At 40.2% G+C, this 20,452-nt stretch overlaps 1 protein-coding gene across 7 annotated transcripts in view; it reads left to right on the top strand.

The window, feature by feature from the left end:
* Trappc8 (trafficking protein particle complex 8) overlaps positions 1 to 20,452 on the top strand; it is a 95,377-nt gene that overhangs the window by 60,959 nt on the left and 13,966 nt on the right. For all 7 annotated transcript variants that reach the window (XM_028886553.2, XM_037196974.1, XM_028886549.2 and 4 more), the window contains 5 exons: positions 14,380 to 14,822; positions 16,776 to 16,923; positions 19,035 to 19,131; positions 19,388 to 19,456; positions 19,557 to 19,615. In XM_028886553.2, coding sequence (XP_028742386.1) covers positions 14,380 to 14,822; positions 16,776 to 16,923; positions 19,035 to 19,131; positions 19,388 to 19,456; positions 19,557 to 19,615 — 816 coding nt within the window. The remainder of the gene's footprint in view (positions 1 to 14,379; positions 14,823 to 16,775; positions 16,924 to 19,034; positions 19,132 to 19,387; positions 19,457 to 19,556; positions 19,616 to 20,452) is intronic.

Here is a 20,452-nt window from a genome sequence, read left to right as displayed (position 1 = left end):
CCAGTCTTCCTACCCCCTCTTTCTTGATGTTTCCTAAGCTTTAGGTGCAGAGGTTGCAGCAGGTCGTGCTCTCCGATGGCACACAGTTGTAGATAGAGCTGTATTCTCAGTTCCAAACTCACTACAGGAACCAGGTACTGTCATTGGCTTAAACTTGGTGGAACTTAGCGGCTTTTCAATTCCCATCCATCCTGTGTCTGGAACTGCTTGTGTTGGTCATGTTTGTTCTTTTTTTTTTTTTTTTTTTTTTTTTTTTGATAGCTATTTGAGTTGTTTTAACTTTTTTACTATTAGCAACACACTGCTGTAAACCTTCATGTACATGTTTCATAGGTGCACATTTTCAGTAGTTTGAGGATATATTCCTAAGGGTAGAATTGTTGAGTAACAGAGTAACAAGGTTTTGCATTTTGACCAACCACCAAACTGTTTTGCCAAAGTGGCACACCATTTTACAATCTCACCAAATCCTTGTTTTTAAGGCTCTGATTTTTGTACAAAAGCATTCAATCATTCTGTCAGACCAAACCAGGAAAAGTAAGCTATAGTTCAGAGCTGTTCTATTCCATTTACTATGCAAAGCCATTCTTGGCTTTTGCAACTCTCAGCCCTTTTGAGTATTCTTGCAGTTTTCACCTTTTCCTCCACCACTTTTTTTTTCTTCTTTTTTTCTGGTTTATTTCTATCTATTACAAATGCATAAAAAATCCTCCATCAACGCTGCTGATAGCAGCAGAACCTTATTGGAGAAATTATTTTGGCCACTCCACGTAGTTAAAAGGATATTTATTTAATGGCGTAACTCACAAATTAAGTAATGGGTAGGTCGCAGGGTCTGGGGAAGGTGTAATGCAGTCCAGCGGTGTTCTCCGGAGCTCTACACAGTCAATCTGCACTGGTCAGCGTGCCGGCACCGAGAGAGCGCCCAGCGCGAGCGCTGGCCCATCCAGCTCTCGGGTCCCCCGGCGCCTCCCCTCGCCCCGCCTCATAGGCGTGACAGTTGCCAGAGTCTCAATGGGGGTTGGAACTTCCAGATCCAAGCTGGAATGGCTACCCACTACATCTCCCCCTTTTTGTCTAAATAAGAAGGTTCTAAACTAATACAAGACTATATACAAAGGAATGGTTATCAAATATTGTCCAGAAATAATGAGAGATAATGACCTAGATAAGATGGAACTACAACCAATGCAAACAATATCAAGCAAGAAACACATACTAAAATCCAGAGAAGTATAGAGCATAGGTAAACAGCATGTTATAAAGATCATTCAAAGGTGTCCTATCCTAAAGAACCTGAATCTAATACTTAATATGTTCTATCTAAGATATTATATATACCAAGTTGTAACTATAACTGCTAGTCTTCAATCCCATCAAAGACCTGAGAAGGAACATAATGGTACCTGAGAAATGGTAGATGGATGCAAGCAACTTTCGGGAATCTTGCAAGAGTAGACCAAGACAGCTGGCAGCCTGGACAGTCACCTAATGTTTCTCAGCATTGTTGGTGCATTCAAATTGGCTACAGGCCTAGAGTATCTGACAGACCATTTTCAGAAGCAGGATTTCTGAAAGACCATCTTACCCTGTCTTGGCAGAGTACAGTGGTCGCTTTCCTTGTGTCCCGCTTGTCCAGAAAGGAGAGCATTGCATTTGTACTGTCAGCCATCAAGGCAAGGGCAGTTCTTTGCCCAGTAGGCCATTTTGTGCCAAAAGACAAACTTCCAAATGGAAATGTCTTAGAAGCCCAACATTCTCTCGGGATCAATTGGTGCAGCCAGGAGCAATTGTGTCTCACGTCAACAGAATTCTAAGTTATTTAAATGCCATATTCTCCAGGTCTATGAAGTGTTTGAAGATTACCTGCCCATCTAACCTATGTATCTGTAAATCTGGATAACCTAACTAACGTAACTATAGAGATGACAAGCATAGGCGACTATAAATCTATAAATCTTATCTATCGAAATAACCTAAGGACTAAGGCTTCACGTAAATAAGGTAAACAGTCTATAAGCAAATGTATGGTGAAGAACGATGACTTCAAAATTGTGACAATACACAAGATATTTATAACAGAGGTAGGAATATATAGTGCGATATGCAATATGACAATAATATTAAATATATATCAATATACCGAATATCCTAAACAGAAGTAGAACATATATAAAGTATGACAGATATAAATTTACATTTGTATCAATATAAAAATGTTTCAAATAAGAGTAGAAATATATGTACATTATAACAAATATAGTTCTGTATTTGTATCAATATACAAATTATCTTAAACAGGAGTATAAAAATAGTCTACATTTGTATCAACATATAAGATTCTATAACAGTACAAATTACAGTGCAAATTATCTAAGGTTGCTATTTTACTAAGTTTGTTTACTAGTATATACAATGATTTACCATCATATCTTATACCTATCCGTTCCATTTCTTCTTCCCCCACCCCCCCCTTTTTTTTTTTTTTTTACAATCCTGAGTTAATATTTTCTTCCACCCCCAACCCTATAACCATCATCCATAACCCTGAGAATTATGAAACCTAAGGGAGAAGGGGCGTCGTTTTCTTAGAATTGCTTCCTGCCGTTTAGGGGGTGGTGTTATCTCTGTTGGGTACTGTGAGAAAGCTCAGATAGTTAAATCTCAGTTAGACTAACTGTAGGTTCTGCAGCAAGTTTTAGAGTAATGGGTAAGATTGTCTGAAATTCTGGCAAGAAGTGTAGTATGATGATGATTACCATGGCATCATTCTGGATTGGGTAGAGTTGTTGTTGTTGGGGCCCCATCTTCCTTCTGGTGACTTCTGAGATTGCTATTGGAAAAACTTATTTGTTATCAAAAATGGGAGGTTTGGATTTAAAGAGGACATAGCATGTAAGAAAGGATTCTGAGAAATCAAGAGTAAGCATGGAGAGAATTAGAATTTAGAAGACAATGGTCCCTTTTTATTGGTTTCCTTCTGTCTCACACCAGAGGGCTCTTCTGATATGGGACTGAAGAATCTCTTAAACTTTTCTTTTAGCAATATGCTTGGGTTTAGAGAAGGAGTGAGCCAATTCCATCTCCAAAGCCAGCTTGGCTATAATTGAATTGGAACCACAACTTTTCTAGATTGATAGAGAGAAAGATGTTAGACAGTGAGATTTTACCATGTGTAGATTGGTACCAATAGATTCTTCCTTTCTGCTGTAAACATCCGGATATCCAAGGCCTTATGAGTTTTGAAAGATGGGTATTTCCATTATCCTGGAAAGACAAAAACAGAACCCTACCCCACCCTTTGATTGTTAAATTTTTCTTACAACTTGTAGAGATGTCACATTGGTGGATGATCTTTTACTTCTCTTCATCAAGGGGTTTTTCCTGTTCGAATCGAATTTTTATTAATTTTGTTGGTATCCATAGCTTTTCTTCTCCTGCAGAAACAAAGGCAAAACCCCTTCCCCAACGTAGAACATATCCAGGTTTCCATTCTGAGGTCAGCACATCCTTAAAATAAACTGGTTGGTTTAGCTCAGGAGTTTTGTCTGTTGTCCAATGTCTCTCCGCAGCTGTTGTTCCTTTCTCATTAGCATTGAGAAAATTCAAGGTTAATAAGGCACTATGCAGTCTATTTCTAGGGTCATTGTTACCTGTTGCTGTTTATTTAGCATATCCTTTAAAGTTCGATTGGATCTCTCTATGACTGCTTGGCCTGTGGGATTGTGTGGTATACCTGTAACATGCTTTATATTATAATAAGCAAAGAACTGTCTCATTTTATTGGAGACATATGCTGGGGCATTGTCTGTCTTAATTTGTACAGGTATTCCCATGATGGCCATAACTTCTAATAGGTGTGTAATCACAGAATCAGCCTTTTCAGAACTCATAGGAGTTGCCCATTGAAATCCTGAATAGGTGTCAATGGTATGATGTACATACTTTAATCTTCCAAATTCTGCAAAATGAAACACATCCATCTGCCAAATTTCATTTCTTTGTATACCTTTTGGATTACTCCCTGCAGGTAATGGAGTTTGGTTATAGATGGAACAAGTAGGACATTTTTTCACAATATCCCTAGCCTGTTGCCAAGTGATGGAGAAATCCTTCTTCAAACCTTTGCTATTTATATGGTGTTTCTTATGATATTCTGAAGCTTCTAGCACATTACCTATTAGTAACTGATCAATCTCATCATTACCTTGTGCTAAAGGTCCTGGCAGACCTGTATGGGATCTGATATGTGTTATATATATAGGATGTTCCCTTTTTCTGATGATTTCCTGCAATTGTATGAATAATGAAGTTAATTCTGTATTATCAGGAATAGATTCAGCAGTTTCAATATGTAAAACAACTCTCTCTGCATATTGAGAGTCAGTGACTATATTGAGGGGTTCTGTGAAGTCCATCAGTACCATAAGAATGGCATACAGTTCTGCCTTTTGTACAGAGCTATATGGACTTTGCACCACTTTACTTAAGTCTCCTGATTTATATCCTGCTTTCCCTGATTTATTTGCATCAGTATAGAATGTGAGGACTCCAGAAATTGGCTTTTGTCGTACAATGTGAGGAAGGACCCATTCAGTCTTCTTTATGAATTCTATTCTCTTGCTTTTGGGATAGTGGTTGTTAATCTCTCCCAAAAAGTTACTGCAGGCTCTCTGCCAGTATTCATTATCTTTCCATAGTGATGAAATTTCCTCATTAGTTAATGGTACTACAATTTCTGCTGGGTCCATTCCTGTCAACTGGCGAAGTCTTAATTTACCCTTTTGAATCAAATCAGAGATCTTTTCTACATAAGTCTTTAATTTCTTATTTGGTTTACGTGGTAGGAATATCCATTCCAATATAATATCTTCCCTCTGCATCAAAATACCTGTTGGGGAATGTCTGGAGGGGAATATGACAAGAATGCATTTAAGTTCTGGATCCACACGATCCACATGTGCTTCTCGAATTGTCTTTTCTACTAGAGCCAATTCCTTCTCAGCTTCGGCTGATAATTCTCTTGGACTATTTAATTCTTTGTCCCCTTCTAGAGTATTAGCCAAATTTTGTAGTCCATCTTTGGGTATTCCCATGATACCCAGTAAGTTGGAAATGCTTCCTAATAACTTTTGAAAATCATTAAGAGTCTTCAATCTATCTCTTCTTAATTGTACCTTTTGGGGTCTAATTTTTTGTAGCTCTATCTTATATCCTAAGTAATTAATAGAATCTCCTCTTTGTATTTTTTCAGGAGCAATTTGCAGTCCCCAGCGAGGCAAAACCTTTTTTACTTCTTCAAACATGCTTTCCAATGTATCTAACTTTTTATCAGCTAATAGGATATCATCCATATAGTGATAAATTATGGATTGTGGAAACTTTACACGAATTATCTCTAATGGTTTCTGCACAAAGTATTGACACAAAGTAGGACTGTTTAACATTCCCTGTGGGAGGACCTTCCATTGATATCTCTTGACTGGCTGAGAATTATTATAATTAGGTACTGTGAAGGCAAATTTTTCTCTATCATTTTCCTTTAAGGGTATGGTAAAGAAACAGTCTTTTAAGTCAATAACTATTATAGGCCATTCTTTTGGTAGCATAGAGGGCAAGGGCATCCCAGTCTGTAGGGAGCCCATTGGCTGAATTACTTTATTAATAGCTCTCAGATCTGTCAGCATTCTCCAATTACCAGATTTTTTTTTTATAACAAATACAGGAGAATTCCAAGGACTGGTAGATTCTTCAATGTGTTGAGCATTTAACTGCTCTTGAACCAGCTGTTCTAAAGCTTGTAGCTTCTCTTTTGTCAAAGGCCATTGTCCAACCCAGACAGGTTTATTAGTTAGCCATTTTAAAGGTAAGGCAGTTGGTACTTCTGAGAGTTCAACAACAGTCGTGCTCTGTTTGTGAACAGCCTGAATGGTTGGTGACTGATTTTTATAGCATGTTATGATATTATTCCTAGAAACATGCATTGGTCTGTATTCCTTTTCTGAAAGTGTAGGAATTTTAATCTGGGTATTCCACTGTTGTAACAGATCTCGGCCCCAAAGATTTACTGCTACATTTGCTACATAAGGCTTCAGCCTTCCTCTCTGTCCTTCTGGCCCTATGCATTCAACCCATCTCGAACTCTGTTTTATCTGAGATAGGGTGCCAATCCCTAACAGTTGGACATCTACCTCTTGAAGAGGCCAATTTGGATGCCATGATTTTGGTGTAATTATAGTCACATCTGCACCTGTGTCCACCAGGCCCTCCAGAACCAGGCCATTAATTCGAATTCTAAGCTTTGGTCTTTGTTCATTTATGGAAGTCTGCCAAAATATTTGTTTTATAGTGTTCTTTGTAAACTGTGATCCAGCTATCAAAGCTGTTTTATCATCCATTGCAGTATCAGTTTTTACATTAGGCATTGGTTTATTCAGTTGTCCTGGAGAGGAATTTCTTCCACAGTGGCAGGGAATGTTCGTACTACGTTTGGTTTGGGGCCTGCAAGAGGCCCCCTGAGGCGTTTCCCGCCAGTAAAGGGTTGCCTTGTATATCTATTTTTGATCTGCACTCACTGGTCCAATGTCGGCCTTTGCCACATCTTCTACATAATCCAGGAGGTGGTTGGGGTCTCCTGTTTAGGCTATTCCTAGAAGGAGTATTGCTTCTAGGAGTACCCCATGTACAGTTTTTACTTATATGACCTGGTGTACCACACTTAAAACATTTGGTAACACGGGGCCTTCTTTCACCTCTGGGATTTGTCTCTCCTATCCAAGCCTCATTACTGTAGTTAAGAGACTGAACACCATTAGTATATTGAATCCATTCTTCCAAAGGAGCTGATCTGATCTTTAATGGTGTAAGTATTCTTCTGCATTCTGCATTAGCATTGTCGAATGCCAAGGACTCAGTTAATACTTTTCTTAATTCTTTGTCTGACACAGCTCTTGTTATAGCTCTGTTCAGTCTTTGTAAAAAATCAGTGAAGGGTTCCTGCGGTCCCTGAAATATCTTTGTGTATACCTCAGTTGGTTTTCCAGGTTCTGGAATTTTTTCCCAAGCATTTAGAGCTGCTGTACGGCATAGGGATATTGTATGCTCATCATAAGTGGCTTGTACATTCCTGTCAGCGAAACATCCCTCACCAAGTATTTGATCTTGGGAGATCACAAAACCTCTGATTTTACCTTGTTGTTCTAAATTTTTTGCCTCTTCTCTCAACCAGCTTTTCCACTGTAACTGCTGACTATATTCTAGAACAGCTGAAATTAACTGATGCCAGTCATCTGGAATGATTCTATGTGAGGTAGACCACGAATTTAACATCTGTTTTACATATGTGGATTGTACCCATACGTAACTACTGCTTCCTTTATATTTTTAAAGTCCCTTGTTGAAATTGGTTGTAATGTATATGTCATATATGGCTCGGGGTGTGTGTCATCTGCTGGCTTCTCATGGACAATAACAGGATAAGCCATTGTATGAGAGCCATTTGGAGATGTTACAACCTCTATGGTCTTGACCTTCTGCTTATTAGTTCCCTTGTCATGTTTACTGAGAGTTTCTTCTAGGGCTTGCAAACGAGCACCTAGGGTCTGTTCTAGGGAGTGAACCTCCTCTCTTGCAAGGGACTCCATATTTCTCATGGAATCATAGAAGTTTTTATGTTCCTCAGAAACACATGATTCCATGGACCTTATCCTATCAATTAACGATAATCTTTCTTCCTTATATACTGTCTGAGTAGCCACAACTTCACTCTGGAGAGTTAGTGTTCTATCCATTAAATATTCATATTTATTATCAATAAAATCAATTTTGGGTACAAGCCTGTTTTGTAAATCCTGATTAGCAGATTCTAGAGAAAGAATCCTTTTCTCTAAGTCTTCATTGCTATCTTTGAAAGCAGATTCCAGAGAGAGAATCTTTTTCTCTAAGCCTTCATTGCTATCTTTGAAAGCAGATTCCAGAGAGAGAATCTTTTTCTCTAAGCCTTCATTGCTATCTTTTAAAGCCTGTATCAGTCCCAATAATGACTCATCTTTGTTCTTAAACCAGTGTTTGAACACTGTGTGAATTATTATGATGAATGCCAAAATGGTATAGCCCAGATATGCCTTAGGAATGTCGTATATTTCCAGGAAGATGTCATTCATCATACAGGCAAAAAGGTTTTTAAATTCTTGTGAGGTAATGTTGTCGGCCATATTACACGAATTACTCAAAATTTGTTAGTCAATTTTAAGGTGTAAAATTATCAAGTACCTTTACTTGAAACAATATGCTTACCTTTCGTGTAGTAGCCCTTTTCAGCCAGCAGGTGGCGTTGGTACAGCTCCGAAACAGGGCCTGCTGGCGATCTTGGCTGGAGTCGGAGGGAGATGGCGGAATGTCGGAGATGGCGGAAATCGGAGCTAGCACTCTCCTGCCTCTTTCGCTGGTCTGGGGCTAAGCTAGGGAATTGAGATAGGACTAGCTGCTCCCTTTTTCGGGAATGGAACCGTGTAGGTGTTCCCTGGTTATATGGAACTTTGCAGGCGGGTTTAGGTACCCACCAGCTAGGGAGGAGACGGCGGGAGCCGCCCAGGCCTTTGGAGTTTGCCCCACGTGAGCGCCAGATATTGGAGAAATTATTTTGGCCACTCCACGTAGTTAAAAGGATATTTATTTAATGGCGTAACTCACAAATTAAGTAATGGGTAGGTCGCAGGGTCTGGGGAAGGTGTAATGCAGTCCAGCGGTGTTCTCCGGAGCTCTACACAGTCAATCTGCACTGGTCAGCGTGCCGGCACCAAGAGAGCGCCCAGCGCGAGCGCTGGCCCATCCAGCTCTCGGGTCCCCCGGCGCCTCCCCTCGCCCCGCCTCATAGGCGTGACAGTTGCCAGAGTCTCAATGGGGGTTGGAACTTCCAGATCCAAGCTGGAATGGCTACCCACTACAGAACCTTGAGAAATATACCTTTGGTTTGCCTCAGAAAAGGAACACATATTGCACTGTAAAGTTTATAAAATTGGCGCAAAACATTGTGATAATGTTACAATACCAGTTTTAAGAGTTCAGTGACTAATGGGGAGCCGATGGGATACATGCAGAACTGTGAAAGCGATCTCACTTAGCCAGCTGTACACGTAGACTGTAAATCTACATTCAGATCATTTCTGAACTAAGACTATCATCTCAGTTTATCTGTTGAGGTCAACCAGGAAACCCTAGAATATACCTTGATTTTTGCAAAAAAACAAAATAGGGGGAGGGGTTTCTTCAGCATTTCAGTCCACGAGTAACAGTATCCTAACAGGCAAAGTGTTCTCTCACTGTCAACTTAGAATGAACTGCTGCTGGAGGTCAATTTGGGCTTTAATTTGCATTAGCACTTACATGCATAGTAATCCAAGTTGTTGACCTCATGACTTTAAAAAGTAACTCTAAAAAAGTAAAATGGCCCTTCTTGGAAGACTAAAGAAAGACATCCAGCCACAGTTGTAAAAAGTCTCATCAAAACAATATACCCTTTTATGAATTATACCTCAATTAAAAAAAAAAAAAAGTAGCCCCAAATAAGAACCAGCTCTGAAAAAGAAAATATAACTTAAGATATTTTAAAAAAACAAGGTGAATACAGGTTCAAAAATAATTAAGATACATTTTCTTAAGGCTACCTAGAATTAGGCTTTAAAGAATTCTAACATTTCAAGTTTACCACTAGTTACTAGATACCTATTTACAAAGAAGATGTTCACCTTTTTTGTTCCTTTATCAAGAGAAAAATCTACCTTCAGACTATGAGGGTGGTGATGGAGAGGGACTAGAAAACAAGATTCAAACAATCCCATGCAAATATCACATTTTTCAAATGGAAGAACTCCAAACTGCACTAGAAGTTCCAATCACTAAGACACTTTCCATTGAAATGATTTAAGTACAACTACATGGCACCAAGGTTTAGGCCTAATATAGGCCTGACAACCAAGTCCTTGTTTTCTGGAAGAAAGGCCTCAAAAGTCCCACTCAATTCCACATAACAATACTTCAAAGGTCAATTAGGTTTTCCTTTCCTTAATATTTTTGTTTTTAACTTCTAATCTTAAAGACTAGATTAAAACTTAGCTCATTTCCCAGAAGGCATTGCTTCCCTTTGCTCTATGAAAGAGTCCACCAAGACCTCTTCCTCAAAACCATCTAGCCCCCAGCCTCCAGCCTGTGCTTGTGATGTATCTTTCTCAACATCCTGAAAAGGTAATGTAGGTAAAATATGCTCATAAACATTAAAACTAGTTGTTAGAAAGACGTAACTAGCTTTATAATTTAAGTTTTAAAACATAAATACTTGCAGCTTAATCTGCACTGACAATGATTGTCGAAGCCTAGAATTCAACATTTACAAATTCTCATTCACACACACAAAACACACTATTATCACACAACTTGTGTCTTGAGAGAATCTTTTGCTTTTTAAATCTTTGGCCTCCCAGTCAATCCCAAGTTCAACCAACTTTTCCGAGTTCTGGTAGTTACCTGGACCACTGAGGCATTGCCACAAGACTTCTTCTCTTTTGAAGCATCCTTTTTCTCTAGATATTAGGATAGCTACACCAGCTTGTTTCTTCTGTGGTGTATGTTGGTGTAGGATTATCTATTGCTTGATTTTTCATGGATGTGTTTAGCTTCTTTGGGTTGAATTTTCCCTTCTAGTGCTTTCTGTAGGGCTGGGTTTGTAGACAGGTAATGATTAAATCTGGTTTTATCCTGGAATATTTTGTTTACTCCGCCTATGGTGATTAAGAGTTTTGCTGGGTATAATAGTCTGGGTTGGCATCCACGGTCTCTTAGTGTCTGCATGAGATTTGTCCATGATCTTCTAGCTTTCATAGTCTCTATTGAGTAGTCTGGTGTTATTCTGATGGGTTTACCTTTATATGTTACTTGGTCTTTTTCCTTTGCAGCTCTTAATATTTTTTCTTTGTTCTGTGTGTTTAGTGTTTTGATTATTATGTGGCGAGGGGACTTTTTTTTTTGGATCCAGCTTATTCGGTGTTCTGTAAGCTTCTTGTATCTTCATAGGTATTTCTTTCTTTAGGTTAGGAAAGTTTTCTTCTATGATTTTGTTGAATATATTTTCTGTGCTTTTGAGTTGGTATTCTTCTCCTTCTTCTATCCCTATTATTCTTAGGTTTGGTCTTTTCATGGTGTCCCAAATTTCCTGGATGTTTTGTGTTACGACTTTTTTGTCTTTATTGTTTTCTTTGACTGACGAATCTATTTTCTCTATCGTGTCTTCAGTGTCAGAGATTCTCTGTTCCATCTCTTGCAATCGGTTGGTTATGCTTGTTTCTGTAGCTCCTGTTCGTTTAGTCAGGATTTCTATTTCCAGCATTCCCTCAGCATGTGTTTTCTTTATTGTCTCAAATTCATTTTTCAGATCTTGGAATGTTTCTTTCATCTGTTTAATTGCTTTTTCTTGGCTTGATTTGATTTCTTCCCATTTTTTGTTCGTTTTTTCTTCCATTTCTTTAAGGGGGTTTTTTATTTCCTCTTTAATGGAGTTTTTCATTTCCTTTTTAAGGGAAGTTTTTATTTCCTCTTTAAGAGAGTTTTTCATTTCCTCTTTAAGGAAAGTTTTTATTTCCTCTTTAAGGTAGTTTTTCATTTCCTCTTTAAGGAAAGTTTTTATTTCCTCATTGAGGGAATGTTTTATTTCTTCTTTAAGGGCCTCTGTCATCTTCTTAAAGTCATTTTTAGGGTTGATCTCTTCTGTTTCTTCTGTCATGGTATGTTTAGGTCTTACAGGTGTAGAATCACCAGGTTCTGATGTTGCCATATAGTTCTTTATGTTGTTGCCTGTATTTTTGCACTGGCGTCTACTCATCTTTTCCTCTGTGCGGTGCAGGTGGTGTCTGTGTCTGAGAGTGCCTCTCTTGTTCTAATTTTTAGTCTTGGTTTAGTAGGGGTTCTTGGTTAAATTGGTGCTATTGGGCTGTTTCTTCAGGGACAGCTGATTTCAGTCGGTGAATTATATACTTATGATTCTGGTGATCTGGTTTAGTGGCTAGGTAGCGCCTTCTTCTGTGTTCCCAGGTCACGTTTTTGTTCATTTGTCAACTCCTCAGCTGATCTTGTTTCTTCAGACTTCAAACTGTAGTCATCTGAATCCTCTCCCAGATGGGTTTCAGCTGAGCAGGGTAGTCTCACCCACACCTCCAAGTTGTTGGGTTTCACAGGATCAGCAGTTGGGCCCTGGGTTGTCCCCAGGCGGAGTGCCCAGACTTGCCCTGGTTCCGACCCACGGAGATAGCCTCTTCCCCAGGTGTTGGGGCTAGGAGCGTCCCCGTTCCAAGCTGCATCCGCCCCTCTCCGTCCCCGGGCCTGTCCACCCCTGTGGCCCGCCGCCACAGGCCCACCTGTGTCCACTTGTCTCCGCCACTGGGCCTGTCAGCTGCCACTGGGTCTGTCTGCCTCTGCGGGCGGCCAACGGGCCTGTATGTCTCTGCCGGCTGCCACCACGGGCCTACCTACCTCTGCCTGTCACTGCTGCTGGGCCCATCCACCTCTGCGGCCACCGAGCCTGTATGTCTCTGCCGGTTGCCGCTGGGCCTGTGTGTCCCTGTCGGCTGCCTCCACCGGGCCCTTCCACCTCCGCGAGTCGCCGACCTGCGTCCGCCTGTCTCCGTCGCTTGGCCTGTCTACTTCTGTGGGCCGTCGGCGGGCCTGAATGTCTCTGTCGGCCACCGCCGCCGGGCCTGTCCACCTCCCTCTGCTTGTCTCCGCCGCTGGGCCTGTCCACCTCTGTGGACTGCCGCTGGGCCTGAATGTCTCCGCCAGCTGCCACCAGGCCTAAATGTCGCTGCCGGCTGCCGCCGCCGGAACCGTCCACCTCCGCGGGCCGCTGCCACAGGCCCACCTGCGTCCGCTTGTCTCCGCCATCTTCTTATGTTGTATTTATAAGTCAATAAGTTTTAAATCTACTTTTAAAACTTTCATAGGCAATATTTTTTTTCTTTTATATTTTTTTTAATTGTTAGTCTATCCCAAAAGAAGGGATTTCAAGTAGCTATTTCTTGTGTTTAAATGTACATTATAGTACAGGTATGCCTATAAAACTTTAAGAAAGTCTGGAATTAAAGCAGATTATAGCTATGTTTTGAAATTTTTGGCAGTAAAATCTGATGCAGGTGACTTTGACTTTTTTTAGACAGGGTTTTCTCTTTGTAGCCTGGCTGCTGTCCTGGAATTCACTCTGTAGACAAGGCTGGCCTCAAGTTCGGAGATCCACCTGCCTCTGTCTCCTGAGTGCTGGGGTTAAAGGCGTGTGCCACCACCACCCAGCAACTTTGACCTGGCAACTCTTTAGTAGGAAACATTCAACAATAAATGTGCTGTTTATCTTCATCCTCTTCAAAATTTAGTATCTGTTTTTCCTTTGGCCCTGGTTTATTCACATCCCATCATGTCTTCAGAGTTCATCCATGTGCCTTGAAAGGGACTTAGCCAGGAGTGTTGGCCTCTGTCTGTTATCTCAGCACTTGAGAAGCCAAGGCAGGAGGCTCAAGAATGGGATCTTGCCACGTGGCTGGTGGCTTACCGGCGTCTTCACATGCTGCTTGTCCTGGCGATGGCTGCAGTGTCTCTCCGGTCATGTTTGTTCTTGTGTGGCAGTTTGAACCTTGTACATCTGAGAGCAGTGTTTGGAAGGAGGCCACTTCTTACTCTGTAGAAACAACTAATGTTGGCTGACCAGTCTTGTAAAGAATGAAAATTTTTATGTATTTGGGGTTGAAATGAGGACCACAGGCCATCTGTGTGAGTGCTGGGGTGTGTTTTCAAGAGTTTGATTTTGTCTGTTTTGTGTTAAATCACTAGGAAGTCATTAAGTTTCTAGTCTTGGTTTCTTAGCATTTGAGTGGTGTGATTTATGCCTACTTTTATCCACAGGTTGAAAAATCTTCCATTTGCCCCCATTGAGTTATTAAAAGCCTGGGTTATGTGGAGCTTTTGGATTTTAAAGTTGTGAATATGGGATCATAGGTCTGGTCTCTATGTTCTCCTGTGAGAGCCAAGGTTATTTACTGATGCAGTTAGATACTTTTAAACTTGACAGTGATAAACCAAGACTCGTTTTCATCTAATTTTTAGAGTCATTCAAAATAGCTTCTAACTTGTCCATAATCTACATAGTGATGCAAGTTTGACAAATTAGTCATCTTGTTCTTGTATTTTAAATTCAGAATTTAAAATCTGAGTGGCAAAAAACATTAGATGCTTGATTCAGAGATAGAACTATGAAATAACTTGTTCTTCTAGAAAACAGTTTCAGCGTTGCTCATCAGAGGCTCAGAATTTTAACAGTGTAATAATATTTTTTTCCCTCCAATGCAGGTGTTCTTTATACATTTTCCTACAGGGCTCCTCTGTGGAGAAATCCGGAAAGCATATGTCGAATTTGTCAATGTCAGCAAATGTCCTCTGACTGGATTGAAGGTTGTGTCTAAACGTCCGAAGTTCTTCACTTTTGGGGTCAACACTGCTGCTCTAACACCACTGAGCCCTTCCACATCTGAAAACTGCAGTGCTTACAAGACGGTAGTTACAGGCGCTGCCTCTGCAGGCACGGCACTTGTGTCTTGTGCGTCTTCTGGAGACTTTGGGACCAGCACAGGACAGCAACTGGAGGCCATCCCAGTCCCCCTTCCTGATGCCGTGCTGCTCCCCGGGGCTTCTGTCCAGCTGCCAATGTGGCTTCGTGGGCCAGACGAAGAGGGTGTCCATGAGATTAACTTTTTATTTTACTATGAAAGTGTTAAAAAGCAGCCTAAAAGACGGTGGGTAACTTAACACTTTTAAAGTGTAAGATCCGTACTTAGTGTGTTTACGTATTTGAATAAATAGTTGGTACTTGTTAATATATTATACATCATCATTTACTAAGAAGTCACCATGTTCCTGACTGGGTGGTGGTGGCGGCGGCGGCGGTGGCAGCAGCAGCAGCAGCAGCAGCAGCGCACGCCTTTAATCACAGCACTCGGGAGGCAGAAGCAGGTGGACCTCTGAGTGCCAGACCAGCCTGGTCTATGGAGCAAGTTCCAGAACAGCCAGAGCTACACAGAGAAACCCTATCTTGAAAAACAAAAAACAAACAAGCAAAAAAACAAAAAGATACATCTTTCAAATTATGTATGATGTTTATATCTGAATTTGTTATAATTATTACTTAATTCTAGGTAGCTAAGAATGGAAAAAAATAGCTACATGAAGTTTTGTTTTGTTTTTTAAATAGAAAGTGAAAAACTCAAAAATTTTTTTACTTTTTTTTTAAGTCTATAAACTTACTGATTCTTTAATAGATTTAAATGCTGTGTCATATGTATATCAAGCCCCCTTCCATACAGCATCCTTTTGTAAGAATATGATTTTGGTATGTATGGGAAATGTGTGTGCAGTGGTGTTCCAGTGGACAATCACTTAAGATCTCCAACCTCACTGTTGTACAACTTCAGACCTACATGTTTCACAGCAGAATTTGAATACTACTGCCATCTTTATAAAATTAACATTTGTTTTATTCTGTAGAATATCGAAATGTCATAAGAAACAGTATAAGGACAAAAATAGGAAAATACTTGAAGTGATGGTACAGTTTGGGGCCTTAATAATGTGAATTCCTTAAGAGGATGGTGCATTGTGGGTTCTTAGTAATGTGGATGCTCCTTAAGAGGATGGTGCATTGTGGGTTCTTAGTAATGTGGATGCTCCTTAAGAGGACGGCCACAGCACTCTGGCCAGGGGAGCTTTAGAGCTGAGGCAGTGAAAGGGGCTTCAGAGGGCAGAGAGACTCCAGGACATGGATTCCGGAGTCAGCCACTCCAGTGGGTACCTTTCTTTACGAACAGCGGTTTACCAGTTAGAATAAGAACTGAATGCTTTTGCCACAGTACAAACTGTGGGAAAGAGGTCAAGTAGGGTTTGATGTGGTAGCACATGCCTGTAATTGGGGAGATGAAGGCAAGAGCAGGAATGTAAGGCCATCCTGAAGCAACACAGACTTTGGCTTAAAAACTAGACATTGCATTTGAAATGTGCAGTTTTGAATACCAAGTTAAAAGTTGAAGTTTCAGGCCTGGGAATATGTGTCTCAGGGGTTAAGAGTTCTTGCTGTTCTTCCAGAGGCCCCATGGTTGGTGCCCAGCATTCATATTGGGTGTAATCCAGTTCTTGGTAGTCTGGTGCCTTCTTCTGGCCTCCTTGGATACCCATACATATGTGCACACATAAATACACAAATTAAGAAAAAAATTAAGTTGTGGTTTTATTGGTAGTTTTAATTTTGAGACCTATTTATTTATTTTGAGACAGGATCTCATTATGGTAGCCTTGGCTAGCCTGGAACTCACTGTAGACCAGGTTGGCCTCAAACTCACAGAGATCATTCTACCTCTGTCTCCTGAGTGCTGGGATTAAAGGTGTGTGCCACCATACATTTTGGGAGCATCTTTGGGACCTCTTTTAAGAGAGAAGGTGTATATGTTTTTATGTGAAGGTTATTTTCACTATGTCATGGTTTTATGAGCAGGAAAAAAGCCTAGAGCCAGGATTACTGTTAATTTTCTTCTAAATTGAGAAGAAACAATTGAACTGAACTTAGTCTAACTATAATTTGTTTTCTGGTTTTATGCAATCCTGGAAGTTACCATGTTTCTGGTCTTTATTTAGATTTAGAGATTTGTAACATGGGGAGAGACTCTTAGATTCAGTTTGCATGTGTTTTTAATCTTCAGACACAGAATATTAAGACACACTGCAGTTATTTGTACTAGCCGGTCTTTGAACGTGCGAGCAACTGTCTGCAGAAGTAATTCACTTGAAGATGAAGAAGGCAGGGGAGGCAATATGCTAGTCTTTGTGGATGTGGAAAATACCAATACTGTAAGTTATTTTAAAGCTGAATTTTGTTTAAAGTGTATTTAGAAATGTTTGGTTTTGGCAAATGTTTTTTCCTACAGTTTAGCGTAAGTAGGGATTTTAGAACTATTCACATAGTCTAGTATGAAAACATGTTAAAATTCTCCACTGGGTTTCATTTTGTGAAAGGATCTGCTGATAATAGTATGGTACATCGGTGTCAGGTGTAGTATTTGGTGATACAGTCTGAGAGGTAATGAAGTGTGTGTCATTCTGTGAGGATTTCACATTCCGTATTACCGTAATAGCCCTGTTCTCACATGCTCTGACAGTACCATTCCCTTTATAAAAGACATTTCTCTCTGTACACTCCAAAGTCAAGAAGGTGATTGTGAAGCTTATAGAGCCTCAAGTTGATCAGTTCAGATACTTATCAAATGTTATCAGTTCTGTAATGCTTGCTTTTAAGTTTCATAAGTCTGTGAAACCACTTTTAAAGAAACATTGAGGTTTATTGTGCCGAAATGTTGGTGATTTTTCACAAGACTATGTTCATTATTTGAGTAAGAAAATGTTAGTAATTTCTAGTGTCAGATTAGCTCTCATTTAAGGAAACATAACAGTTATATACAATTTAAGTTACACACTAGTTTGAGAGTTTTTTGTTGTTTCTCCCCCGTCCCATAGTGGCTCCTATGTGTTAGTCTAGGTAACTTTGAATTTGTCAGCCTCCTGAGAGCCAGGATTATAGGCAAGTGGCAGGTGGCACTGTGTCCAGCTAATTGCTTGTTGTTCCCCCACACACATCTTTTTGAAAATGAGATATTTCTGGACAAAATGCATCAGAAGAAAAGAGTGTCATGCCCCCCCTTTTCTTGAGAGAGAGAGAGAGAGAGAGAGAGAGAGAGAGAGAGAGAGAGAGAGAGATCGAGATCGAGATCTAGTCTCAAACATTCTGTAGTTGAGAATTACTTTGAGCTTTTTTTTTTAAGATTTATTTTATTTATTATGTATACAGTGTTCTGCCTGCATGTATGCCTGCATGCCATAAGAGGGCACCAGATTTCATTACAGATGGTTGTGAGCCACCATGTGGTTGCTGGGAATTGAACTCAGGACCTCTGGAAGAGCAGCCAGTGCTCTTAGCCTCTGAGCCATCTCTCCAGCCCTACTTTGAACTTCTAAGCCCATGTGTCTACCTCCTGAGCACTGAGATTATAGGCATGTATCACCACATCTGTCTTATAGAATGCTAGGAATTGGACACAGGCTTCATGAATGCCAGGCCAACTGAACTATTACTCTGTCTCAGAAAGTGTCATAGTTTTAGTTAAAAGTCCACAACCGATTTATTCTTTCTCTCTCGAGTCAGGGTCTCATTCTGTAACCAGAGAAGTCTGAAACTTGAGATGTAGTCTGTAAACCGTGGTCCTTTTGTTCTAGCCTCCCAAGTGCTGAGACTGGATGTGAACTGCCATAGCTGACTTACAAATAATTTTGATGATTAAATACTACCAGAATTAGTAGATTCTAATAACTTTATGTATGGATATATATTATACTATGAATATATAATATACTAATATATTTCTTCAGTGAAATGTTGCTTTCTCCAGAGTGTTAGAGGATTTGAATAACCTTTTAAGATACATATTGTTGAATTATTTCAATACATATTACATCTAATGTTTTTATTTTATTTCTGAAGATTTGTTTTTATTTTATGCATATGAATGTTCTGTCTGCTTATATATAACTATATGTGTGCCTTGTGTCCATGGAGGCCAGAAAAAAGGGCTGGATTCTCTGGAAATGGAATAGATTATTGTAAGCTGCCATGTGGGTGCTGAGGACTGAACCTAGGTCCTCTGGAAGCTCAGCAAGTGCTCCTAACCACTGATCCATTTCTCTAGCCCCTACACATCTAGATGTTTCTCCCCCCACCCCATTTTATTTTTTCCTATGCTGGGAATTAAATGGGGCCTTGTACATGAGGTCAGTGCTCTCCCACTGAGCTCCTTCCCCACCCTCTAATGTTACTTTGGATTGATTTGAGTAGCATCTGATTTTGTCCTCACTGGAGTATTTTACCTCGGTTCCTTTAACCTCAGATGACTTGTGTGTGTCTTTGACAGAGTGAAGCAGGGGTTAAGGAGTTCCACATGGTACAGGTGTCAAGCAGTAGCAAGCACTGGCAGCTGCACAAATCCGTGAACATCTCTGAAAACAAAGGTCTGTGCCCTTACCTCACACTGATCTCACGGGGGAGGGAGGATTGGGTCACTCACTTCCTTGTTGTTGGGAACACACACATGAAGATGCAGCTGAAGGGAGGAAGGGTGTTTGGGCCTCTGCATCTCCACATCCAACCAAATAAAACCTTTTTTTTTTTTTAAATTTTGAATTGCTTTCTGTTTTGACGAAGGAAGTCTGAATAATGAATTGGGCTTTGCACATGTTGTAACCTGAGAAACATTTTTATTCCTAGATGCCAAACTTGCCAGTAGGGAGAAAGGAAAGTTTTGCTTCAAGGCAGTAAGATGTAAACAAAAAGAAGGTAAATGTGTTTTACTTTGACACTTTCTTAAATGTCTATTTTATATCTTACAGCAGTGGCCTAATTAGTTTGTTTTCCTGTGGTGTTTTTTTTTTTTTAGCTGCTATACAGTCCTCCGAAAAATACACTTTTGCAGATATCATCTTTGGAAATGAACAGGTATGCAAAGATGCACATTAGTATTTGACGTAAAAATCGTAGTTTTGGCTTATCTGTCTGTTCTGAAAAAACTGTAGCGTCCCTAATAACTATCTTTGAATAGTGAGCATATGAACTTCATTGAGTTTTACAACCCACCTTTAATCCAAGCATGCCATATGGACTGTACCACTTTAGTTATGTAAAACTAACTTCTTCTGAAAATATCCAGTGAAGGAAGCACAGTGCTTGGGAGTTTAGAAAAGCCAAAATTACTTGAGGAAACTTTTCTGTTTAGCAAAAGTGGCCAAAGTGCAGCCACAGTTTTCTAACTAGAACCTCTGTTTGTAAGTCTGCTTAAATTTCTTTTCTCATGTTGTCATCTTCAAATTTGGGCATATTACATGGTTCCAAGACCTGGAAACTTTGGGTACATAGGCTGTCTTGGAATTGGAAAAAATTTTGTAACATTTGATTGTTGCTAAAGTTTTCCTGCCTTGCCCACAGTCAGGACAAATCTCTGTCACCCGCCAGTCCCACAGCCACTCAGACCCAACCAAGTAAACACAGAGACTTATATTGCATACAAACTGTATGGCCGTGGCAGACTTCTTGCTAACTGTTCTTATATCTTAAATTAATCCATTTCCATAAATCTATACCTGCCACGTGGCTGGTGGCTTACCGGCGTCTTCACATGCTGCTGGTCATGGCGGCAGCTGACAGTGTCTCTCTGCCTCAGCCTTCTGCTTCCCAGAACTCTCCTCTCTCCTTGTCCCACCTACTTCCTGCCTGGCCACTGGCCAATCAGTGTTTTATTTATTGACCAATCAGAGCAACAGATTTGACATACAGACC

The sequence above is a fragment of the Peromyscus leucopus genome, chromosome 19 (genome assembly GCF_004664715.2).
Source record: "Peromyscus leucopus breed LL Stock chromosome 19, UCI_PerLeu_2.1, whole genome shotgun sequence".
In the NCBI taxonomy this organism is placed as follows: Eukaryota; Metazoa; Chordata; class Mammalia; order Rodentia; family Cricetidae; genus Peromyscus; species Peromyscus leucopus.
The sequence above is the reverse complement of the archived record's forward strand: the minus strand, read 5'-3'. Positions and strand labels throughout refer to the sequence as shown.